We start from the raw sequence: 22010 nt of genomic DNA on the forward strand, positions 1-22010 counted from the left end.
GCTCTCTTCACGATCTCCATAGTAACTGAGGCCCACAAGGACACGCAAGGATGGAGAGGCTGAATGTGTGAAACAAAACTGCCATTTAGTCCTGATGTGCAGTTTTGCTATACTTTTGTTTGAGGTGATGTCAAAACGATATAGCTTACCGAAATATATTTTTTCTCTTTTTAAATTTCTTTCTCTATTCGAATATTTTTTAAATATTGGGAATATTGCTTTAATTGCGTCCCCGATGTCACTTTCCATCCTATTAGTCTTTTGTTTTATCCCTTTTTTGTTTCTGATGTTTCCTAAAAGGAGATGCAAAAATGACAAGACCATTTTAAAGTGGACCAGTGTTGTTTACATCTTGCAAAATGGTGAGGACAAAAATATTTAGTGATAACATTTTTTATTCAAAAAACCCCCTCCGATAAAACATTTATACTCTGCCTGTTCATGTTTTCCTTGTGTAGTCTAAAATGTAACTGTTTGTTGTGGTCCTACATTGTCTTTTGTTTCCTCGCGTTCTCCCTGGTTTTTGGATTTATTAAAGTTTTTTTGTTTTCATCCTATGGTGTGGAGTAAATCCCTTACAGAAGAGTAGACCAAAATATGGATTACTTGCGGCACAACAAGATGGCGATAAAGAGATACTTGGAGGACTTCATTGTACTGTGCCGTCAGGTGAGTTGGGACAATCGTTCATTAAACATCCGCAAGAGCCTGCTGCCAAGCTATTCCTCGAGCCAGACAAGCCCGGCCTGCAGTGTTCTTCGAGCTGTCCCGTCCAGCCTTCCAGTGTTCTTTGAGCCGAACGCTCCCGGCCTTCCAGAGGTCTTGAAGCCGGTCCCGTCCGGCCTTCCAGTGTTCTTCGAGCCGGTCATGTCCAGCCTTCAAGAGATCTTCGAGCCGGTCCCAACCTGGCTTGCAGCAGACTTCGAGCCGTTCCGATCCGCAGACGATCTCGGTACTGCCTCTCCGGTCTCCTCTCTGCGACTATTGCGCCCGTGCCAAAGCTGCTTGTCTCCTTGCTCCGAAATCAAGACGACGGTGGCAGTGTCAAGCTTCTCGTCTCCTTGCTCCCAAGTCAAGGCCACGGCAGCCATTCCTAGTTCCTCAGCCTCATCCTCAAGTAAGACTTTTCAAGACACACCACCAAGGCCTCTGGACCTGGCTAGGCCTCCGTAGCTATCTGAGCTACCGGCACCGCCGCGGATTCCCGGTGTCGGAAGCGAGGTACTGCAGGCTCCCTGTCTTTGTCCCTGGTTGTTCATCGGCGCGAGGTCCGGCCTTCCAGGAGGGGGGACTACTGTAACACTCCCGTCGGTATCTAGTTTGGTTTTCCACGTTTTTGCTTCAAGGGTGTAATTTTGACCCGCTCCCTCACCTGTCCCTCATCATTTTCCCTGCACCTGCCCTTCATCTTCATCGACTCACTAACCGGACATTATTTATACTCTGCCTGTTCATGTGTTCCTTGTTTTGTCTAAATGTAACTGGTGTTTGTTTTTCTCCTCCATGGTCTAGTGCAGTGGTTCTCAACTCTGGCCCGCGAGATCCATTTTCCTGCCGAGTTTAGCCCAAACTCTGGTATAAAACACCTGAACAAGCTCATCAGCGTCTTTATGAATAGACGCGTTCAACTTAATGCGGCGCTGCGCAAATCTTCAGCGTATGACATTTAAGTACCGCGAGAGCAATTCAACTGCAGATTGCTCTGTACGGATTTGAATCGCTCTCGCGGTACTTTAATGCGATATGCCAAACAATCTGTGCAGCCCTACATTAAGATGAACGCCTCTGTTCCTGAAGTCACTGATAAGCCTCATCAGGTGTTTTATATCAGAGTTCGGGCTAAACTCGGCAGGAAAATGGATCTCGCGGGCCAGAGTTGAGAACCACTGGTCTAGTGTTTCCTCGCGTTTTCCCTGGTTTTTGGATTAATTGTTTTCATAATATCGTGTGGGGTAAATCCCTTACACGTAGATCTACCATGATTTTCAGGTGCTACTTAAGTTACGATGCTTTTGGCAAATAGACCCAAAATTAAGACCACTCTTACTATTGTTTTTACGATCAATTTAAGATTACAATTCTTTTTGGAAACACAGTCCAGGGCGGGACTTGTCACATAAAAACATGTAATTATTGCCATTGTGTATTTTTTGTAGAAATTTCCCTTTTATAGAAATTCTTCAAATTACGAAAAAAGTATTTTTACTCCAGAGTTCAGTAGATAGTTGGGTTGTGTGGGTGGTGAAGTGGTTAAAAGAACAGACAGGGTTCAGTGCTGGAGTCATTCAGGGAAAGCATGGTATTCCCTGTTGGAATGATCATAACCCAAGCAATAAAATGTCCTCATTATACTCAATAATTACATGTCAATTCACAAACTGTCTTTGTGAAAAAAGTCTAGTGTCTGTGTGGATATATTATGTTTTACAATCTTGAGCCAGATTTTGACAGAATCATAATTTCAACTAAATAAAAAAACAATTGCACAAAATGTACATAGCTTGCACAAGCCACAGGAGGAAGAGGTAAGCTATTTGTTTACTTTATTCAAAATGTCTTCTGTATACACATAGCAACATAATACAGACAATTTCCAAACAAGGGGCATGTAAAGCAGCTGATAATAAATAAAATAACAGTAAAAGGCACAATGTAATTTACATTTCATCACGCCAAAGTACTATTCATAAATTATATAGATACATTCAGTTATCTAGAGTGTGCTCTCCTTTAAGGACAGATGCACATTTGTGTGACACATGGTTATATAAGCGGTCCAGCTTCAAAATAAACTTCTGCATGTGCCTCTAGCATTGCAGATCAACAGAACCCTGAACATTATACACTTTACACATGAATAGCTGCAGAATTCTGTATACGAAACTAAATTCTGTCAACAGAATTTTTCCCCCCAGATTTAAAATGACCATTTACAGAATGGCAGTGTATATATTATATATCAAATAACCAACAAAAAAGGTTTGTTTTGTATTATTATATTTATATTAAACAATCTAAATTCTGAATTGATAAATATATTCAGAGCAGTAAAAATGTTGTCCTTGTATGTGCAGATAAACTTTTCTGATATCCTTCTTTTATAATCAATCTTCGAAAATATTCAAGTTGCAGGCCAGCATTAAAAGACTGACAAGAATAATAAATAAATATATTATTAAGAAAATAATTTTATAAGTGAATGATCACATGGCAGAATGCCCTAGTGGATCCCCTATATACAAACACAGGATAAGAACATTTTAAATCGGCACACCAAGAGACAGAAAAACAATGATGGAATAAAGGTTTTAAACAATGCACAATATTGGCTTTGGTTCATAAAAAAGGCAGATGAGAACTATATAGGCCTAAATATATTATAGATTTATCCTATATACATAAACCCACTATATTCACTCCACAGGCTTTATTCACGACAAAGAACCTAATAAATTTCTGTTTAAACAGTTCATTAGACTTCTAATGTCACATTCTATTTCATGTGCCAATTGAAATTAATACCCAAGTAAGGCGCTACATGCCTGGCAGTGGTTTCGTGGTCTCATGTAGAAATTACACTGCATTTATGAAAGATTCTCCTCAATAGCAGAAAAGGAGAGGCTACTTTTGGTTTTGCAAGTGTGCGGTCTTCAACTCGAGATACGTTTAGGTTTGATCTCTAGGTAATGTTCACTTGTTTGGGTTCAACCCTCAAGGGACAAATGCAAGCAGAGCCGCAGATTGAATATGTCATCACAAGACTCAAAGATCATCAGAGTCTGTGAATCAGTAAAAATATGCTATATAAAGAAATTATCTCGTCAAAGCTGTTTGGCTGTCACCTTACACTGATACTCATCTGAAAAAGGTAATAAATTGTCTTTGTACTGTCCAAACAAAGGGAATAGAACTGGTTTCTGTCAAGTTTTGGTCCCAAATTCAAGTTGTGGTCCAGGTTAGGAAGTGGTCAGATAAGAGATGAGATGAATTTAAACATTTCCATTTAATTCCGCCTCTCTCCGTTACTCTCCCTCAGGTAAGTGCAAGTACTCAATGTTCCTTCATTCTGAAAGAGAAAAATGATAGAAAATAACTCATTTTCTTAAAACCAATAAAACATGTACTTGGCTTTTGATTTGCATACAGAAAGTAATAATATCACTCACTCTACAGCAACTCCTGGACGGCTCTTACGAGAGCAAAGCTCCTTCATTACAAGTCTCAGCAACAGCTAGGAACAAACATACAAACAAGGTCGATAAAATTGTTTGCTAAACGAATAAGTATAAACGAAGGGTAAAAATGAACGGTCTCTTACAGAAGAGTAATCATAGGTGTTAAACTCACCAGAAGTGCCAAAAAGTCAGCAGTCATGAGCATGTAAAAGACCTGATTCCATCCTCTTGATGACAACAGCCCTGCAAGCAAAGGTCCTACAGCAGCGCCTGGGAACAAGGAAGGTGCAAGAGTGACCTCTTTCAGTTCTACCTGCAAGTGCCTGAGGCTGAATCCAATGTCTCACAATACCACTTACATACAATATGAATGTCAGCTGAGTGGATGAATGATATGTGCTTACCAACAGATCCCGTACCATCTATAATAGCTGTAACTGTAGAGAGAGCCCTGGCATTACCCTTTAGACTCTTGTGGGTGCCCTATAGACAGAAATAATACCGATCAATTAAAATATGACCAAGCAGAAGATGCCCTTCTGCCCAGAAGATGAAGCCCACATTAGAGTTTATAAAGTGCTTACAAGATCAGCAGAGACAGCTGTTGTGATGAGAGAATAAGGTCCATTAACTAAACCACCACACACCAGCAGCATTCCTTCACATAGATTAAAAAAAATATCAACAAAAATTATAATTTTTCTGTTCTGGAAAATATTTAAAAATAGACACTGTTTTAGATCTTTTTAAAGTGTTTGTAATTGTTTTATTCAATGGGGCACACAGAGTTTTGGAAAATAGAACATTTTCTTATGACAAGACTCAGATAATATATTTGATGTGGTTGCGTTTCTTTTGAGGGCAAGTTAAGTGTTCAATTGATAATCATTTTGTATGTTAAAAACGAATCAAGTGTCTCCTTTCCACATGCAATGCAAAGCAAGACACATTTATGAATAAAAAAATGTTGCAAAACACAACTTGAAGTATCCGTCATGAATCATTTCATTTATACTTATCATTAATCCTCTACAATAAAGCAAAGCAACATGGGTCAATACTCTTACAGTTTATAAACTTTGAAAGGCAACACCATGAGACATGTCTTACCAATAGTGGGACCAAAGCCAAACTGACTCATCATAGAGAAGCCATACAGCTTGAAAAAGAAAGAAAACACAAACCACAGTCAATCACGGGAAAAATGATCCACGTGTTCAGTTCCCCTTCATCTAATATTTTCATAATGTTTTAAGCATCTGTATTGGGAGTTTAACATACGGTAGGTGCAGCCAGTAGAAGCATCACAGCGCATGTGGTGGCCCTCTTTCCCAGCTTATCAGACATTACTCCAGCCAGAATGCCTCCTACATACATACACATGCTATGTTAAATAAGGCCATGTGGTATGAGGATAAATATGCATGACAATGAATACACATGAGGATAAATTTGCAACATTAGACTGGTCTTTGTTTTGCTATGCCACTCATACATACAACATGGAGAAGAATGAAAATACAAAGTGGGGCGTGCTTATAAGTTGTTACTGTGCTATAAAATACTATGACAAAAGATCATACTGCACACCCCTTTCAATGCTAATTAACATAAAAATTAATCTTCTACATACCGACAATGCCTCCCACATCAAAAAGAGTTGACAGATCTCCAGCTGTCTTGGCATCAAGGTGAGCTGAGAAGCATGAGAAAATGCCATTTAATTTCAGTATTATAAAATGTGGTATTATAAATGACAATTTGAATACCGTATCATTTATCACAATCAATGCAGATTACTTATTTTCATCATTTTATGGCTATGACTACTAAAATGCTCTCAATCTCATTTTTAGATTTTTTTTATTTAAGTCTGAATTTCAACGAGTGTGACATTTTACTGTCAGCCTAATTTGCAGAGCAACTTTTCCCTGACATGCGGATAATAACCCACCAAATGAAAAGTGTGTGTTTGAGTGCGTAAGAATGTTTCTCGAACCTGCTTTAGTGATATAGAGGGGGAGCCAGAAAAGGAAAGTATAACTGACCAACTTGGCAAACAGCAAACATAGAGAGAACTCCACCACTCCCTGCAAACAAAGGCAGAGAGAAATTTCAATAACATGCTGCAACTTTTCATTGATGATGGCATCCTGCTTTGCAAAGATAAATGAACGGCGCTCACAGGAATTCGTAAAGCCCCCATGAAACTGATGGGTGACGGTTCTGCTTCACTCTTCACCACCACGACCTGCTGTACAGGAACACACACTCCAATGCTCTCCTGCCCAAGAAGGAGCTCTGTATCCCAGCTCTAACAAACACAACCGCAAAGAGGTAAAAACATTAAATATTAACACGTTATAAGGGAGTGCCTGAGAGTCTAATGAAAAACATACACGCACAGGGATTCTGACCTGTGTTTTAGTTCCTTGTTTGTACTGTAAGTAGAGGTCTTTATGTCCGTTTGCACCATTCCAGCTTTTATGAAGTTTCTGAGCAAACAAAAAAAACAATTGAACTATCTGACAGAGATGTTAAAAAAACAGAGAAAGACTACTATTCTGTGTATATGCTGTAAGAAAGTGATGACATTACTATACTGTTTTTTCTTATGTCTCAACCGAATATTCTTAAATGTACTTTCAGTGAAGCTGCTTTGCAACAGTGAAAAATTGTTAAAAGCTTCAAACTGTTACACTAGAAAAAAAATATGAATTTATTTATTTGCCCCTCAATACGACAAACTCAGATTATATGTGGTCAATCAGTGAAATAATTGTTTGTTGTCGTGGATTATATCCGTGTGCATTTGCCATTTGCGTAACATTCATGGAAAATTGCTAATTATTTACTGCCATGAATATTTAAAGAACATCCAGAAACAATTGAAAAGGCATTGAGGTAAACAATATAAAAGAATCAAGAAATATGCAATAGCCAGCTGCAAAGTGTTTGAAGTTCCCCTTGAATTTAATTAATTCCTCCTCCACGTCAAATTGAGAAAAAGAGGCGTCAATCTACACTTCCTGCATCTGTCATCCCTTTCCTCCATCACTTAAGTATCTGTTGGTTGTGATAAGCCACGCCTCCTGGATCAGAATGCGTTTTACAAATTGGAAATCTCTTAGCATTAGAAGAGCACCATTCGCTCTACTGAGACTCAGGTGTACGGATCACAGACTCGTCGTCATAGCGACAGCTATAGAAAGCAAATGTGTATGAAGAGATGTTACCAACCCTTCTCTTACCCCAACCTTACCCCTAACACGAAGGCGACACAGAAGCGAATGTGAATAAAACTACAAGCAAAACTAAATAATACAGTTTATTCACCTGATGACTCGCAGCTGAGCTCTGGGCACTGGCTGTCTTGAGATCATTAGGGTCTGGAAGAACAGACAGATTCATATCAGATTCATAAACAAGTTAGGCAGAGGCTGTTGGGTTACATCTATTGTATACATCATGTGTTAAACAGCTGTGGTTGCTATGTGTTTGCAAAAACATCTGTGTGGAATTTAAGTCATGCAACAATTTTTGTTTGTTTGTAAATGGCACCTGGGGCCAGTTTCAGAAAGGAGGTTTAGTGCAAACTCGGGAGTAAATTTACCCGGAAAGTCAGGGTTTTCTGTTTCAGAATGTGAGGTATGTCAAACCCGAGAAAGCAGGGTAACTGAAGGCGTTTCTAAAAGAGAGGTAACTTTCTCAGAGTCAGTAACAATACTAACTTACTCTGTGAACCACACCAGGTCGGGAGCAGGTTTACTCTGGTAAACTCAGTTTCTTTCGATCTCCTCCCCCTTTTAAGCACAAGTGGTGTACCTCATTCATTAATTTCATTCATTCATGGCACACATTTTGATCACTAAGATGTCATACAAGCTTTTATAGAGGATTCTGTTTGTGAAGAGGCTGCATTCATTCATATGAATGTTCTTTGATTTCAGGAGTGCAATTTAGGACCCGAGTGGATTTTGTCATTTTCCTGTGCATTTTTATTAAAACTGTACCGTTTTCTTTACAGTGAATTAGATATATAAAAATATATGTCCCCCCTCCTTACATCAATAACATCAGCCATCGTAGCCGTATATTACATCAGAGCATATTCTTTCCCTTACATGTTTTCACAAATGGTAGTTTTCTTTGGAGAATAAAAAATTACTTAATAAAGTGTGTAAATAAACTGCATGAATAAAGAAATTAATAAATACAGACAAATGCAGAAATTTTGTGCTAAAGGTAATAAGCAATTAATTTAGACGTGCACCCATTCCTACCCAAAACTGCTTTGAGCAGGGTTCGAACCGATGATCAGTCTGACTTTTACACGAGAGTCTTACACACTAATAAGTGTCCTATACACCATCACATCACGTTGTTTTAAGGTGCTATACAAATAAACTTGACCTTGATTCACAGCTTTCATTAACTATACACTTTACTGTATGTCACTCCTGAGGTTTGTTTCTTTTGAAATTCAAGATACACTCGAGTGTAATGCATGCAATACATGTAGAAATGCTAATTAAATGCAAAAGAGGAGGGATCTCTTCATTTGTTCTGTGGCTATAAGTTACAGTACACACTACACATGTGTAAGTGCTTTTTATAAACTAACACAGGGTCACAGGGTTCGCGAGTTTTCTTGACAGGTTTAGTTTAATATTTACCAATTAAAATAAATGCATAATTAATAACATATGAAATCATATCTACAAATGATTTAACCCAATTGCATGTTTGTTGGTTTGGAATATAGCTGTTGGGAAACGCATTTTCTTCGCAATTAGTTTGTTTTTGTTGACAAATAAAATGTTTAAAATCAATATTAGTGGGCATGACTTAATTAATTGGATGTGTGAAAACAGCTGTTGCATTGATTTTTAAATTAAACTGGCAGCAGACTGACAGTTGAAAGGGAGGAATTAACGGATGCTCCGGCCAAGCAGTCTCGATTATGTCACTTGAGATGGTCATATCAGGGCAGAAGTGCATTTTCAGATTTTAACCGAAGATTGTGAGGGAATTGAAGCTATTTACTATAAACGCTGCAATATTTCATGAAAAAATAAGAAATCGTCACTTTCAACCGTGGCCACCTTGGCTAATATGCTGTAAAATTATCTGAAATGATGTTACCCTGTTTTAGATATAGAGCTAACTTAATGATGATGAAATGTAAACATTTTGCAGTGTAGGACTGGGATGAGAAATGAGATTTGCATTTTGTCTGGCTATATGAGACTACTGGGGTGCAGGTGGTTGTGGCAGTTTCATTCACACTTGAGTGCAAACAGTCACTCTGAATAAAGACCAATATGTGATCTGGCGAAAACCATGTCATTTTTAAAAAACTCACGCTCTATCAAAAAGAAGAAGCAGATAACCCCCATGGCAGCGATGATAATGCCAGGGACGATGAAAGACAGACCCCAGTTTGAGGAGACATAATATCCAGCGATCAAAGAACCCAGAATGTTCCCCACTGATGTGTGAGAGTTCCACAGACCCATGATGAGTCCTCTCCTGATATGAAAACATGAACACATTATGTTACGTCTGTTCAAGTGCCATTAACAGATTTAGATACAAAACAGTTAAAAGGTAGATAAACAGTCGAAAAAGTACTGTATATGCTCAGGATATTTCAAAGCTAGTAGTAAAGTACTTCCTCTCACCTGCCTTTGCCAAACCAGTTTCCAATGCAAGTGACCACACTCGGCCAACCAGTGGTCTGAACCAAGCCATTCACCACCTACAGACAAACAAAGACAGTTCAAAAGTTAAAGGGGTTGTGCAACATTGTTTCATACATTCTGACCTATTGTCAAAACACGAGTTGGGACACATAGCATTTCTGTGCTCAAACCACCCCCCTAGGGTTTGTGATAAAAAATCTGAACATAAAATTCACTTAATCAACAACAGTTCCTTTTATAATGTTCTTGTTGCTGTCACTTACAGTTCATATATTAAAACATCCACACAAATATTGCATCCAGTATATACCTTTTCATGATATTTAATTAAAAGGGATATTGTCTTTTTAATTGCATTTTATATTCCGTAATACGTTAGTTTACCAAAAATGAATTTGCTGTTCATTTTCTCACCCCCAGTACTTCCAAGATGTGGGTGGTATTGTTTTTTCAAGAAGATATTTAAGAAGATATTGAATTAATGAATGTCAAATTAAAAAAGTTAAAAACTGCTTTTTCAGCACAAAAGTAATCCCTGCCCCTCGACGTTAAAATGGCGTTTTATGAAGCGAATCAATTGGTCTGTGGAAATAACTGAATGCTATTATCGAAACTTTGAGTGAATTCCAATTGAATTCATGTGCATTCATACACTTATAAGGGCAGATTATAAGTAAATACTGTTTTTTAAATCATACATAATGAATGCAGTAATAAAAACAACATCGTTATTTATTTATCTGAGAGAACAGTTCACGTGGTGTAGTACTTTTCCTGCTGTTACATTAAAAGGCACAACAACGTGACCTATAGCATGTGCAAACCTACTGCCTGTGGATTGCCAATTATAACATTGCAAATAACATTAAGTTTCTTGGATAGACCGATCAAATCGCTTTATAAGACTATCGTTATGAGCCACGGGAATTACTTTCGTATTGAATGTAGCAGCATTTTGGACTTTCAAAGGCGTGGCATCTTATGACGTGCATTTCTTAAAGCACACCATTCTTAAAGTCTATCCACATCCATTGATTGGATGATTCCTATTTGCATATTAAGAGTCAATAATTTTGATGAATATAGTTTGTGACAAGCATGTAACTTGTAATGATGCTTTTCCATCTGTTGAAATAATGCCATGTTAATCTCAGCTGGCTGTCCAAAGTTACCTTAAGCATGCAGAAACAAACGTCTACAGACGTTTCTGAGACTGTACAAATCATATGAATATTTAACAATAATCTACATAATATAAAGAGCAGTAGGATGCGTTATTTTATTGTTTTATAAACAAAACTTACCTGAACAAATATATAGAACCAAAGACTATGGATGTCATAGATGTATCCCAGTCCAAAAATACAGGTGAAAAGGCCACTGGCCAACATGCCGACCGTCAGGTACAGACGAATGGGCAAACGCTCTCCTATGATTCCACTTAAAGGGAATGAACGACTGTATTACTCACTTTTACATATATACAAAAAATCTTTAATCTTAGCAACAATGAACTATTGACAAACATATTATTACGTTTAAGTTGTCATCTGTAAAAAAATTCAGTTTCATGTGCTGGTAGACCAGTGGTTCCCAACCTTTTTTCCTTGGGCCCCCCCATACATTTATGACAATCGGAGCCCCACCAACCCTCATTTGTGTGCGTGTGTATAATTGGTACTAACACACACATAAGTAGATAGTAAATATAAATAAATTAAATGGTTAAAAATGAGTAATTTAAAAGATATTAAATTACATTTTTACTTGAATAATAAATCAAATGTTCATGTAATTTTTCAGGCTACTGTCAATAACTGATTATTTTTACATTTACATTATGCATTTGGTAGGCCCTTTTATCCAAAGCGACTAACACTACATTAACCTATACATTTATACATAGGTTTGTGCAATCCCCTGGGATCGAAACCCACAACCTTGCGTTGTTAACGCAATGCTCTAACCACTTGAGCTACAGGGTGTCTTTACATTTTGCTTGGTTTCATCCAATTTTCCACCACAGAACACACATTCTGGCCGAGACTTGTCTTGTCCTTCAATAAAACATAAATTGAAGTTTTGTAAGAGCATCTAAAATGTTTCATAATTTCTGACTAAGAATCACCGCATTTACATATGTAACGAGCAAGGCGGGATGAGAGCCGTGGGAACGACACGAGGCCTGTGATGCGAATGATAATGAGTGTCAGCTGCGCTTTGTACCGGTCTCACATCTCTCAAGGAGGAGATCGGAAGCATAAAATGTCGAGCGACAGGAGTGTACAACGTTTTTTCGTGGTTTGTTTATTAGGGTTTCGAGCACGAAGTGCTGAAAACCTATTGTTTTTGTAAGGATTTTTATTATTAGGGTTTCGAGCACGAAGTGCTGAAAACCTATTGTTTTTGTAAGGATTTTTATTATTATTATTTTTCCGCCTTAAAACCGGTCGCCCAGCCCAAACCGTAAGTCGTAGAAACTTGAGGCTTGGTCAGTTGGTTGTATCTGTGCAGGTTACTCAGATACATTGACCCAGCCAAATCGGCCCATAGGTGGCGCTACAGCGATGCTGAACGCGTTTGGGCTCGTTACTCCTAAACCGTTTGTCGCACACCCAAGTGTCTTATATCAGTGTAATCATTGGCTCAAAACTTAAAAAACGTATATCTCCGATTTCATTTCCGGTATGCAAATTTTTACGCTAATTTGCATTTTATGAAAAAAATAAAAAATGAACTAGTCCCTGGATTTTTGCCCGATCGGAACCAAACCAACGCTGATAAATTCTGTGGAGTGTGAATGTAAATATTCATTGAAAAAAAGTTGAAATTTCGATTCAGGGTCGCTAGGGGGCATCAAAACGTCAAACCCGGAAGTGGCTTATTTAATTAAAATGGCTATACCTAGAGAATGGTTTGAGATATCTTCACGGGGCTTAGACCATATGTGTAGATTCTCAGTCTGGGGTTACAATAAAAAAAACTCGGTATTTGGCCACTAGGTGGCGCTATAATAGCAAAGAACTCGAAAAGGGCTATAACTACGCAACCGTTTGCCCGATCGACATATTATTTGGTATGGTGTGTCTTTGTGTCATGAACCTTGACTATATAAAAGGACTTTGGCGTTTCTCAAAAAACATGTCTGCCATCGGCCAATGAAGTTTGAGCACTCATTAGACCGGGTTAACGGAGGCCGATCAAAACGACACTCGCTGGGCTTATTCGTCTCACGGTCTTTAAGGTCTGTAAGAAATGTGAACTCATTTGGCCACCGGGGGGCGAAATAGCGCTTTTGGAGTGCATGATCAATTCTGTATCACGTGACATTTGACATATACAGAAACTATTGGTATCATAAGATTGCTCTTCTCATTCTGAACAACTTTGCCTCTGGACACTCTTCTGTCGATCAAACGGTTCGTGAGTTATCGCTGATGATGTCAAAAACCTACTTTCGCGAACTAGTTCCTGGTTTTTCAACCGATCGGAACCAAACCAATGCAGATGACTTCTGTGGAGTGTGAATGTAAATAATCATTGAAAAAAAGTTGAAATTTTCTTTCACCGTTGCTTAGGGACGCAAAACTTAAAATGGGCTGAGCCTATCACATTAAAATGGCCATAAATCCAGAACGGCTTAACATATCATCATGGGGCTCAGATGATATGTGTAGACCATCACTCCAAGGTCATCTACAAAAGAAGGTGGCGTTTGGACACTAGGTGGCGCTAAAACAGTTTGTTGACATGCATCTCATTTTTAAACAATTGTGTATCATATGACATTTGACATTTACACAAACTAATGATATCATTCGATAGTCCTCCTCTTCATTCTGAACAACTTTGCCTCTTGATGCATTGATGTCAAACAAAAGGTTCACGAGTTATCGGTGATGGGGTTTAAAACTGACTTTTGCTAACTAGTTCTTTGATTTTCAAGCAATTTAAAAATTCTCTATTGCAGGCACATTATAATTTATCAATAGAGATTAAAAAATGACCATGCCAGTTAATATGACGCGATTGTCTCCCGGCTTCCCTAATGTGATTGGTGCCATAGACTGCACACACATTGCCATCAAGGCACCCCCAGGCCACAATGAAGGGGATTTTGTGGCCCAAAATGGGGTTCACAGTATAAATGTGAAGGTGAGATTCATAACATTTAGTTTGATAATTATTCAAGGGAATGTATTCAATTATAAAACAAATCTCTTAGATGGTGTGTGACTATATATCATAGGATCAATGTGGTAGCGAAATGGCCAGGCTCTGTGCACGACCCAAGTATCCTAGAGAGTTATGCACATTATTTAAACGTGGCAAGTCAAATAGACTTTACAAACTAAATAGATTACTAATCTTGGGCCTAACAGAACTGCATGTTTCTATTATACAGGTGACTATGATGGAATCCTGCTAGGGGACAAAGGCTATGCCTGCAGGCAGTATTTTATGACACCATTACCTGACACCAACCAACTTTGAATTAGATTATTTTGTTGTTTTATCGAGAGAAAACAGCTAGTCATGAGTGTGTAATCATGCAACGCTTCTGTGAGCTAATACTGATAATTTCTATCACTTTTCTGTGTGTGTGGGACTTTGATCCGTCGTGGGTTCGTTGGGGTCTGACCCCTTACACTGTTCGTGGATGCACTACTCCATTGAATGGCATAAATACTCGAAACCCGCTTAAAGGCTGCTTGCAGCTTTAATTAGGGTTCGAGCCCGAAGGGCTAGAAACCTATTGTATTTGTTGGTTTTATTATTAGGGTTCGAGCCCGAAGGGCTAGAAACCTATTGTATTTGTTGGTTTTATTATTATTATTATACTTCTTCCCTAGAACTGATCGTGCAGCCCAAACCGTAAGACCGACAGAGCTGAGACTTGGTCAGATGGTAGTAGTCCTTGTCGCTACTCAGATACACGGAACCAGCCAAATCGGCCCATAGGTGGCGCTACAGCGATGCCGAACGCGTTAACGCTTGTTACTCCTAAACCGTTTGTTGCACACCCAAGTGTCTTATATCAGTGTAATCACTGGCTCAAAACTTAAAAAACGTATATCTCTGATTTCATTTCCGGTATGCAAATTTTTTCGCTAATTAGCATTTTATGAAAAAAAATAAAAATGAACTAGTCCCTGGATTTTTGCCCTATTGGAACCAAACCAACGCTGATGAGTTCTGTGGAGTGTGAATATGAATAATTATTAAAAAAAAGTTGAAATTTTCATCCCCCATCGCTAGAGGGCGCAAAAATGTCCAAAACGGAAGTAACATATTGAACTAAAATGGCCATAACTCCTTAACTGTTTGAGATATCTTCATGGGGCTTGGAACATATGTGTAGACCCTCAATCCGGGGTCAAGGTAAAAAAAATGCTGCGTTTGGCCACTAGGTGGCGCTATAATTTGAATGAGCTAGAAAATGGCCATAACTACGCAACAGTTTGCCCGATTGACTTATTATTTGGTATGGTGTGTCTTTGTCTCATTCTACATGAATATCTAAAAGGACATTGGCGTATCTGAAAAAACATGGCCGCCATTGGCCAATGAAGTTTGAGCACTTATTAGACCGGGTTAACGGAGGCCGAACAAAACGACGCTCACTGGGCTTATTCGTCTCATGGTCTTTAAGGTCTGTAAGAAATGTGAACTCATTCGGCCACCGGGGGGCGAAATAACGCTTTAGGAGTGCTTAAACAATTGTGTATCACGTGACATTTGACATATACCCAAACTGTTTATATCATACAATAGCTCACTTCATTCTGAGCAACTTTGCCTCTTAAACCACTTCTGTCGATCGAATGGTTCGTGAGTTATCGCTGATGATGTCAAAAACCTACTTTCGCGAACTAGTTCCTGGTTTTTCAACCGATCGGAACCAAACCAATGCAGATGACTTCTGTGGAGTGTGAATGTAAATAATCATTGAAAAAAAGTTGAAATTTTTCTTTCACCGCTGCTTAGGGACGCCAAAACTTAAAATGGTCTGAGCCTATCACATTAAAATGGCCATAAATCCAGAACGGCTTAACATATCAGCAAGGGGCTCAGAAAATATGTGAAGACCACCACTACGATGTCACATACAAAATAACGTGGCGTTTGGACACTAGTTGGCGCTATAACAGTAAAAAGGGTTAAATGTACATGTCTTTTGGTGGCCTAGACCACTGTGTGTCACGTGACATTTGACTAATACACAAACTATTGATATCAAACGATAGAACTCCTCATTCATAACAACTTTGCCTCTTGAACCATTGACGTCTATCAAATGGTTTGTGAGTTATTGGCATGATGTAAAAAACCTACTTTTGCAAACTTGCTTAAGGATTTTTAAGCAATTTCAAAATTTCCACTACAGTACATTTCTCTGGACTCTCTAGGTCAATAATCATCAAAAACATGTTGAGTTTTTTTTGTTTTGTGACCATAACAGGGTCCTTTATTATATTAGCGTTAACCGAGTACGGTGAAGGTCGCTACTCCTTAATAAATAATCCAACAGAATTGCCATTAAGTACTATTACACATATTATGACACAAAACAAGCACGCAACATGTGATTCTTATCGGAAGAGGCATGCCTTCACAACAGTCAAAAAGGTGAAATATCATACATTTAAATTACTATTTTAAACTTGTCTTTAATAAATACATCATTTGCTAATCAAATTGCTAATCAGCCAGTCACATAGCATAAACTCAATCCATTTTGGCATCCAGACGTGGTAAACACACTTGCTGAAGTTTAAACCGAGCATCAAAATGGAGAAACAATTGCATATATGGTATGGGATATATTAGATAACACATACCACCTGAGAATTGTTGCCAACCATGTCCATGTTTTGATGGCTACTTCCAGCAGTAAAAAATGGACCATGTCAGAAAGCTCAAATGATCTCAAACTGGTTTCTTGAACATGACAATGAGCTCACTGTACTCCAATGGCCTTCAGAGTCACCAGACTCAACGAAATAAGCATCAGTTAAATGGCAAGGTCTTCTGGAATATTGTTGCAGACCATGAATGTGAATCAATTATCTATTTAAATTGGTCTTATTTTTATTAATCAATTTTTCAGAACACAAAATGAGCTATTTTGAAGAATGTGCATTGTATTAACAAAAAAGACCTATATATGTGCATGGAATGTTTTAGAGACACAGGAGTTGCTTTGTTTTGCTAATGGCTTCGTTCTTTATCAATTGACAGCTGCCAAGCCACACCCTTAGCAACCAAACAGATTATTTTTTGCAACCGTCTAGCCAGACCTACATCTCTGCAGTAGAATATTATAGAGACAAGGGGCTTGGTTCGTTTGACTTGTGGTTTGATGTGTTATTAATTGACAGGTGCTATTCCACACCCATGGCAACCGAACAGGTTAGCTTAGCAACCGTTTAGCAAGATCTATATCTCTGCAACAAATCATCGTAGAGACATGAGAATTGGTTCATTGCACTCGTCCCTTAGGTATTATCGGTTTACGCCCGTTTTTGCATACGAGTGTAAGCATGCATGGTCTGTATTAAAAGTTACCGACCGTTTCTGTCATATTTCTTGGTGTGGAAGAGTGTCATTCGTTGTGGATTTGTTACGGTGCCATTCCTGAGCCTAGTTGACAATGGCAAGGCCAATAGAGGCCTTAGACTGCTCGAACCCGCTAAATGCTGCTTGCAGCTTTAATTCTTCTTCTTATTATTATTCTGCCATAAAACTGATACTGCAGCCCAAACCGTAAGGCCGACAGAGCTGAGACTTGGTCAGATGGTAGTAGTCCTTGTCGCTACTCAGATACACGGAGCCAGCCATATCGACCCATAGGTGGCGCTATAGCAATACCAAACGCGTTTGCGCTTGTTACTCCGAAACCGTTTGTCGCACACCCAAGTGTCTTATATCAGTGTAATCACTGGCTCAAAACTTAAAAAACGTATATCTCCGATTCCATTTCCGCCATTATAGATTTTTCGCTAATTAGCATTTTATGAAAAAAAAAAAAAATGAACTAGTCCCTGGATTTTTGCCCTATTGGAACCAAACCAACGCTGATGAGTTCTGTGGAGTGTGAATATGAATAATTATTAAAAAAAAGTTCAATTTTCAATTCACGGTCGCTAGGTGGCGCTAAAACATCCAAACCGGAAGTAACATATTTAGCTAAAATGGACATAACTCCTGAACTGTTTGAGATATCTTCATGGGGCTTGGAACACATGTGTAGACCCTCAGTCCGGGGTCACAATAAAAAAACAGTGGCGTTTGGCCACTAGATGGCGCTATAATTTGAATGAGCTAGAAAATGGCTATAACTACGCAACAGTTTTCCCGATTGACTTATTATTTGGTATGGTGTGTCTTTGTCTCATTCTACATAAATATCTAAATGGACATTGGCGTATATCAAAAAACATGGCCGCCATTGGTCGATGAAGTTTGAGCACTCATTACGCCGGGTTAACGGAGGCCGATCAAAACGCCACTCACTGGGCTTATTTGTCTCATGGTCCTGACGGTGTGTAAGAAACATGAACTTATTCGGCCACCGGGGGGCGTAATAGCGCTTTTGGAGTGCATGCACAACTGTGTATCACGTGATATTTGACATTTACCCAAACTATGGTTATAATATGATAGTACTCTTCATTCTGAGCAACTTTGCCTCTGGAACAACTTTTATCGATCAAACGGTTCGTGAGTTATCGCTGATGATGTCAAAAACCTACTTTCGCGAACTAGTTCCTGGTTTTTCAACCGATCGGAACCAAACCAATGCAGATGACTTCTGTGGAGTGTGAATGTAAATAATCATTGAAAAAAAGTTGAAATTTTTCTTTCACCGCTGCTTAGGGACGCCAAAACTTAAAATGGTCTGAGCCTATCACATTAAAATGGCCATAAATCCAGAACGGCTTAACATATCATCATGGGGCTCAGATGATATGTGTAGACCATCACTCCAAGGTCACATACAAAGGAAGGTGGCGTTTGGATACTAGGTGGCGCTAAAACATTAAAAAAGGCAAAATGTACATGTATTTTGGTGGCCTGGACAACTTTGTGTCATGTGACATTTGACTAATACACTAACTATTGATATCAAACGATAGATCTCCTCATTCATAACAACTTAGCCTCTTGAACCATTGATGTCTATCAAATGGTTTGTGAGTTATTGGTGATGATGTATAAAACCTACTTTTGCAAACTTGTTCAAGGATTTTCAAGCAATTACAAAATTTCCACCACAGTACATTTCTCTGGACTCTCTAGGTCAATAATCATCAAAAACATGTTGAGTTTTTTTTTTGTGACCATAACAGGGTCCTTTATTATATTAGCGTGAAACGAGTGTGGTGAAGGTCACCACTCCTTAATAATTAATCCAACTGACTTGCCATTAAGTACTATTATACATATTATGACACAAAACAAGCATGCAACATGTGATTCTTATCGGAAGAGGCATGCCTTCACAACAGTCAAAAAGGTGAAATATCATACATTTAAAATTACTATTTTAAACTTGTCTTTAATAAATACATCATTTGCTAGTCAAATTGCTAATCAGCCAGTCACATAGCATAAACTCAATCCATTTTGGCTTCTAGACGTGGTAAACACACTTGCTGAAGTTCAAACCGAGCATCAAAATGGAGAAACAATTGGATATATGGTATGGGATATATTAGATAACACATACCACCTGAGGATTGTTGCCAACCATGTCCATGTTTTGATGGCTACTTCCAGCAGTAAAAAAAATCGACCATGTCAGAAAGCTCAAATGATCTCAAACTGGTTTCTTGAACATGACAATGAGCTCACTGTACTCCAATGGCCTTCAAGAGTCACCAGACTCAACCAAATAAGCATCACTTAAATGGCAAGGTCTTCTGGAATATTGTTGCAGACCATGAATGTGAATCAATTATCTATTTAAATTGGTCGTATTTTTTATCAATTCTTCAAAACACAAAATAAGCTATTTTGAAGAATGTGCATTGTATTAAAAAAAAGACCTATATATGTGCAATAGAATGTTTTAGAGACACAGGAGTTGCTTTGTTTTGCTAATGGCTTCATTCTTTATAGATTGACAGCTGCCAAGCCACGCCCTTAGCAACCAAACAGATTATTTTTTGCAATCGTCTAGCCAGACCTACATCTCTTCAGTAGAATATTATAAAGACACGGGGCTTGGTTCGTTTGACTTGTGGTTTGATGTGTTATTAATTGACAGGTATTAATTGACACCCATGGCAACCGAACAGGTTAGCTTAGCAACCGTTTAGCAAGATCTCTATCTCTGCAACAAATCATCATAGAGACATGAGAAATGGTTTATTGCACTCGTCCCTTAGGTATTATCGGTTTACGCCCGTTTTTGCATACGAGTGTACGCATGCATGGTCTGTATTAAAAGTTACCAACCGTTTCTGTCATATTTCTTGGTGTGGAAGAGTGTCATTCGTTGTGGATTTGTTACGGTGCCAATCCTGAGCCTAGTTGACAATGGCAAGGCCAATAGAGGCCTTAGACTGCTCGAACCCGCTAAATGCTGCTTGCAGCTTTAATTAGGGTTCGAGCCCGAAGGGCTAGAAACCTATTGTATTTGTTGGTTTTATTATTATTATTATACTTCTTCCCTAGAACTGATACTGCAGCCCAAACCGTAAGGCCGACAGGGCTGAGACTTGGTCAGATGGTTGTAGTCCTTGTCGCTACTCAGATACACGGAGCCAGCCAAATCGACCCATAGGTGGCGCTACAGCGATAAAAAACGCGTTTACGCATGTTACTCCTAAACCGTTTGTTGCACACCCAAGTATTTTATATCAGAGTAATCACTGGCTCAAAACTTAAAAAATGTATATCTCCGAATTCATTTCCGGTATGCAAATTTTTTCGCTAATTAGCATTTTATGAAAAAAATAAAAAATGAACTAGTCCCTGGATTTTTGCCCTATTGGAACCAAACCAACGCTGATGAGTTCTGTGGAGTGTGAATATGAATAATTATTAAAAAAAAGTTGAAATTTTCATCCCCCATCGCTAGAGGGCGCAAAAATGTCCAAAACGGAAGTAACATATTGAACTAAAATGGCCATAACTCCTGAACTGTTTGAGATATCTTCATGGGGCTTGGAACATATGTGTAGACCCTCAATCCGGGGTCACAGTAAAAAGAATCCTGCGTTTGGCCACTAGGTGGCGCTATAATTTGGATGAGCTACAAAATGGCCATAACTACGCAACAGTTTGCCCGATTGACTTATTATTTGGTATGGTGTGTCTTTGTCTCATTCTACATGAATATCTAAAAGGACATTGGCGTATCTTAAAAAACATGGCCGCCATTGGCCAATGAAGTTTGAGCACTTATTAGACCGGGTTAACGGAGGCCGAACAAAACAACGCTCGCTGGGCTTATTCGTCTCATGGTCTTTAAGGTCTGTAAGAAATGTGAACTCATTCGGCCACCGGGGGGCGAAATAACGCTTTAGGAGTGCTTAAACAATTGTGTATCACGTGACATTTGACATATACAGAAACTATTGGTATCATAGGATAGTACTCTTCTATCTGAGCAACTTTGCCTCTGGAACAACTTCTGTCAATCGAATAGTTTGTGAGTTATCGCTGATGAGGTCAAAAACCTACCTTCGCAAACTAGTCGTTGGATTTTCGACCGATCGGAACCAAAACAATGCAGATGACTTCTGTGGGAAGTGTTTGTAAATAATTATTGAAAAAAAGTAGAAATTTCCTTTCACGGTCGCTTAGGGGCGCCAAAATAAAAGAATGGGTGGAGCCTATCACATTTAAATGGCCATAAATCCAGAACGGCTTAACATATCATCATATGCCTCGGGAAATATATGTAGATCATCACTCCGAGGTCCAATACAAAATAACATGGCGTTTGGACACTAGGTGGTGCTATAACAGTAAAAATGGCTAAATGTACATGTCTTTTGGTGGCCTAGACAACTCTGTGTCACGTGACATTTGACTAATACAAAAACTATTCATATCAAACGATAGATCTCCTTATTCATAACAACTTTGCCTCTTGAACCATTGATGTCTATCAAAT

At 38.7% G+C, this 22010-nt stretch overlaps 1 protein-coding gene across 3 annotated transcripts in view; it reads right to left on the bottom strand.

Annotated features, from left to right (window-relative positions):
* Positions 1-2526: 2526 nt before the first annotated feature.
* The window catches only part of slc37a1 (solute carrier family 37 member 1), a 28417-nt gene continuing 8933 nt past the window's right edge, over positions 2527-22010 (bottom strand). For all 3 annotated transcript variants that reach the window (XM_056755593.1, XM_056755591.1, XM_056755592.1), the window contains exons 6-20: positions 11185-11320; positions 9860-9936; positions 9541-9707; positions 7512-7564; positions 6593-6670; positions 6361-6489; positions 6175-6265; positions 5809-5871; positions 5457-5542; positions 5286-5334; positions 4760-4833; positions 4580-4658; positions 4348-4445; positions 4167-4231; positions 2527-4066 (exon numbers count right to left, since the gene is read on the bottom strand). In XM_056755593.1, the coding sequence (XP_056611571.1) occupies positions 4051-4066; positions 4167-4231; positions 4348-4445; positions 4580-4658; positions 4760-4833; positions 5286-5334; positions 5457-5542; positions 5809-5871; positions 6175-6265; positions 6361-6489; positions 6593-6670; positions 7512-7564; positions 9541-9707; positions 9860-9936; positions 11185-11320 (1261 nt within the window). In that variant the 3' untranslated portion in view covers positions 2527-4050. The remainder of the gene's footprint in view (positions 4067-4166; positions 4232-4347; positions 4446-4579; positions 4659-4759; positions 4834-5285; positions 5335-5456; positions 5543-5808; positions 5872-6174; positions 6266-6360; positions 6490-6592; positions 6671-7511; positions 7565-9540; positions 9708-9859; positions 9937-11184; positions 11321-22010) is intronic.

This window comes from Triplophysa dalaica, chromosome 8, assembly GCF_015846415.1.
Source record: "Triplophysa dalaica isolate WHDGS20190420 chromosome 8, ASM1584641v1, whole genome shotgun sequence".
In the NCBI taxonomy this organism is placed as follows: Eukaryota; Metazoa; Chordata; class Actinopteri; order Cypriniformes; family Nemacheilidae; genus Triplophysa; species Triplophysa dalaica.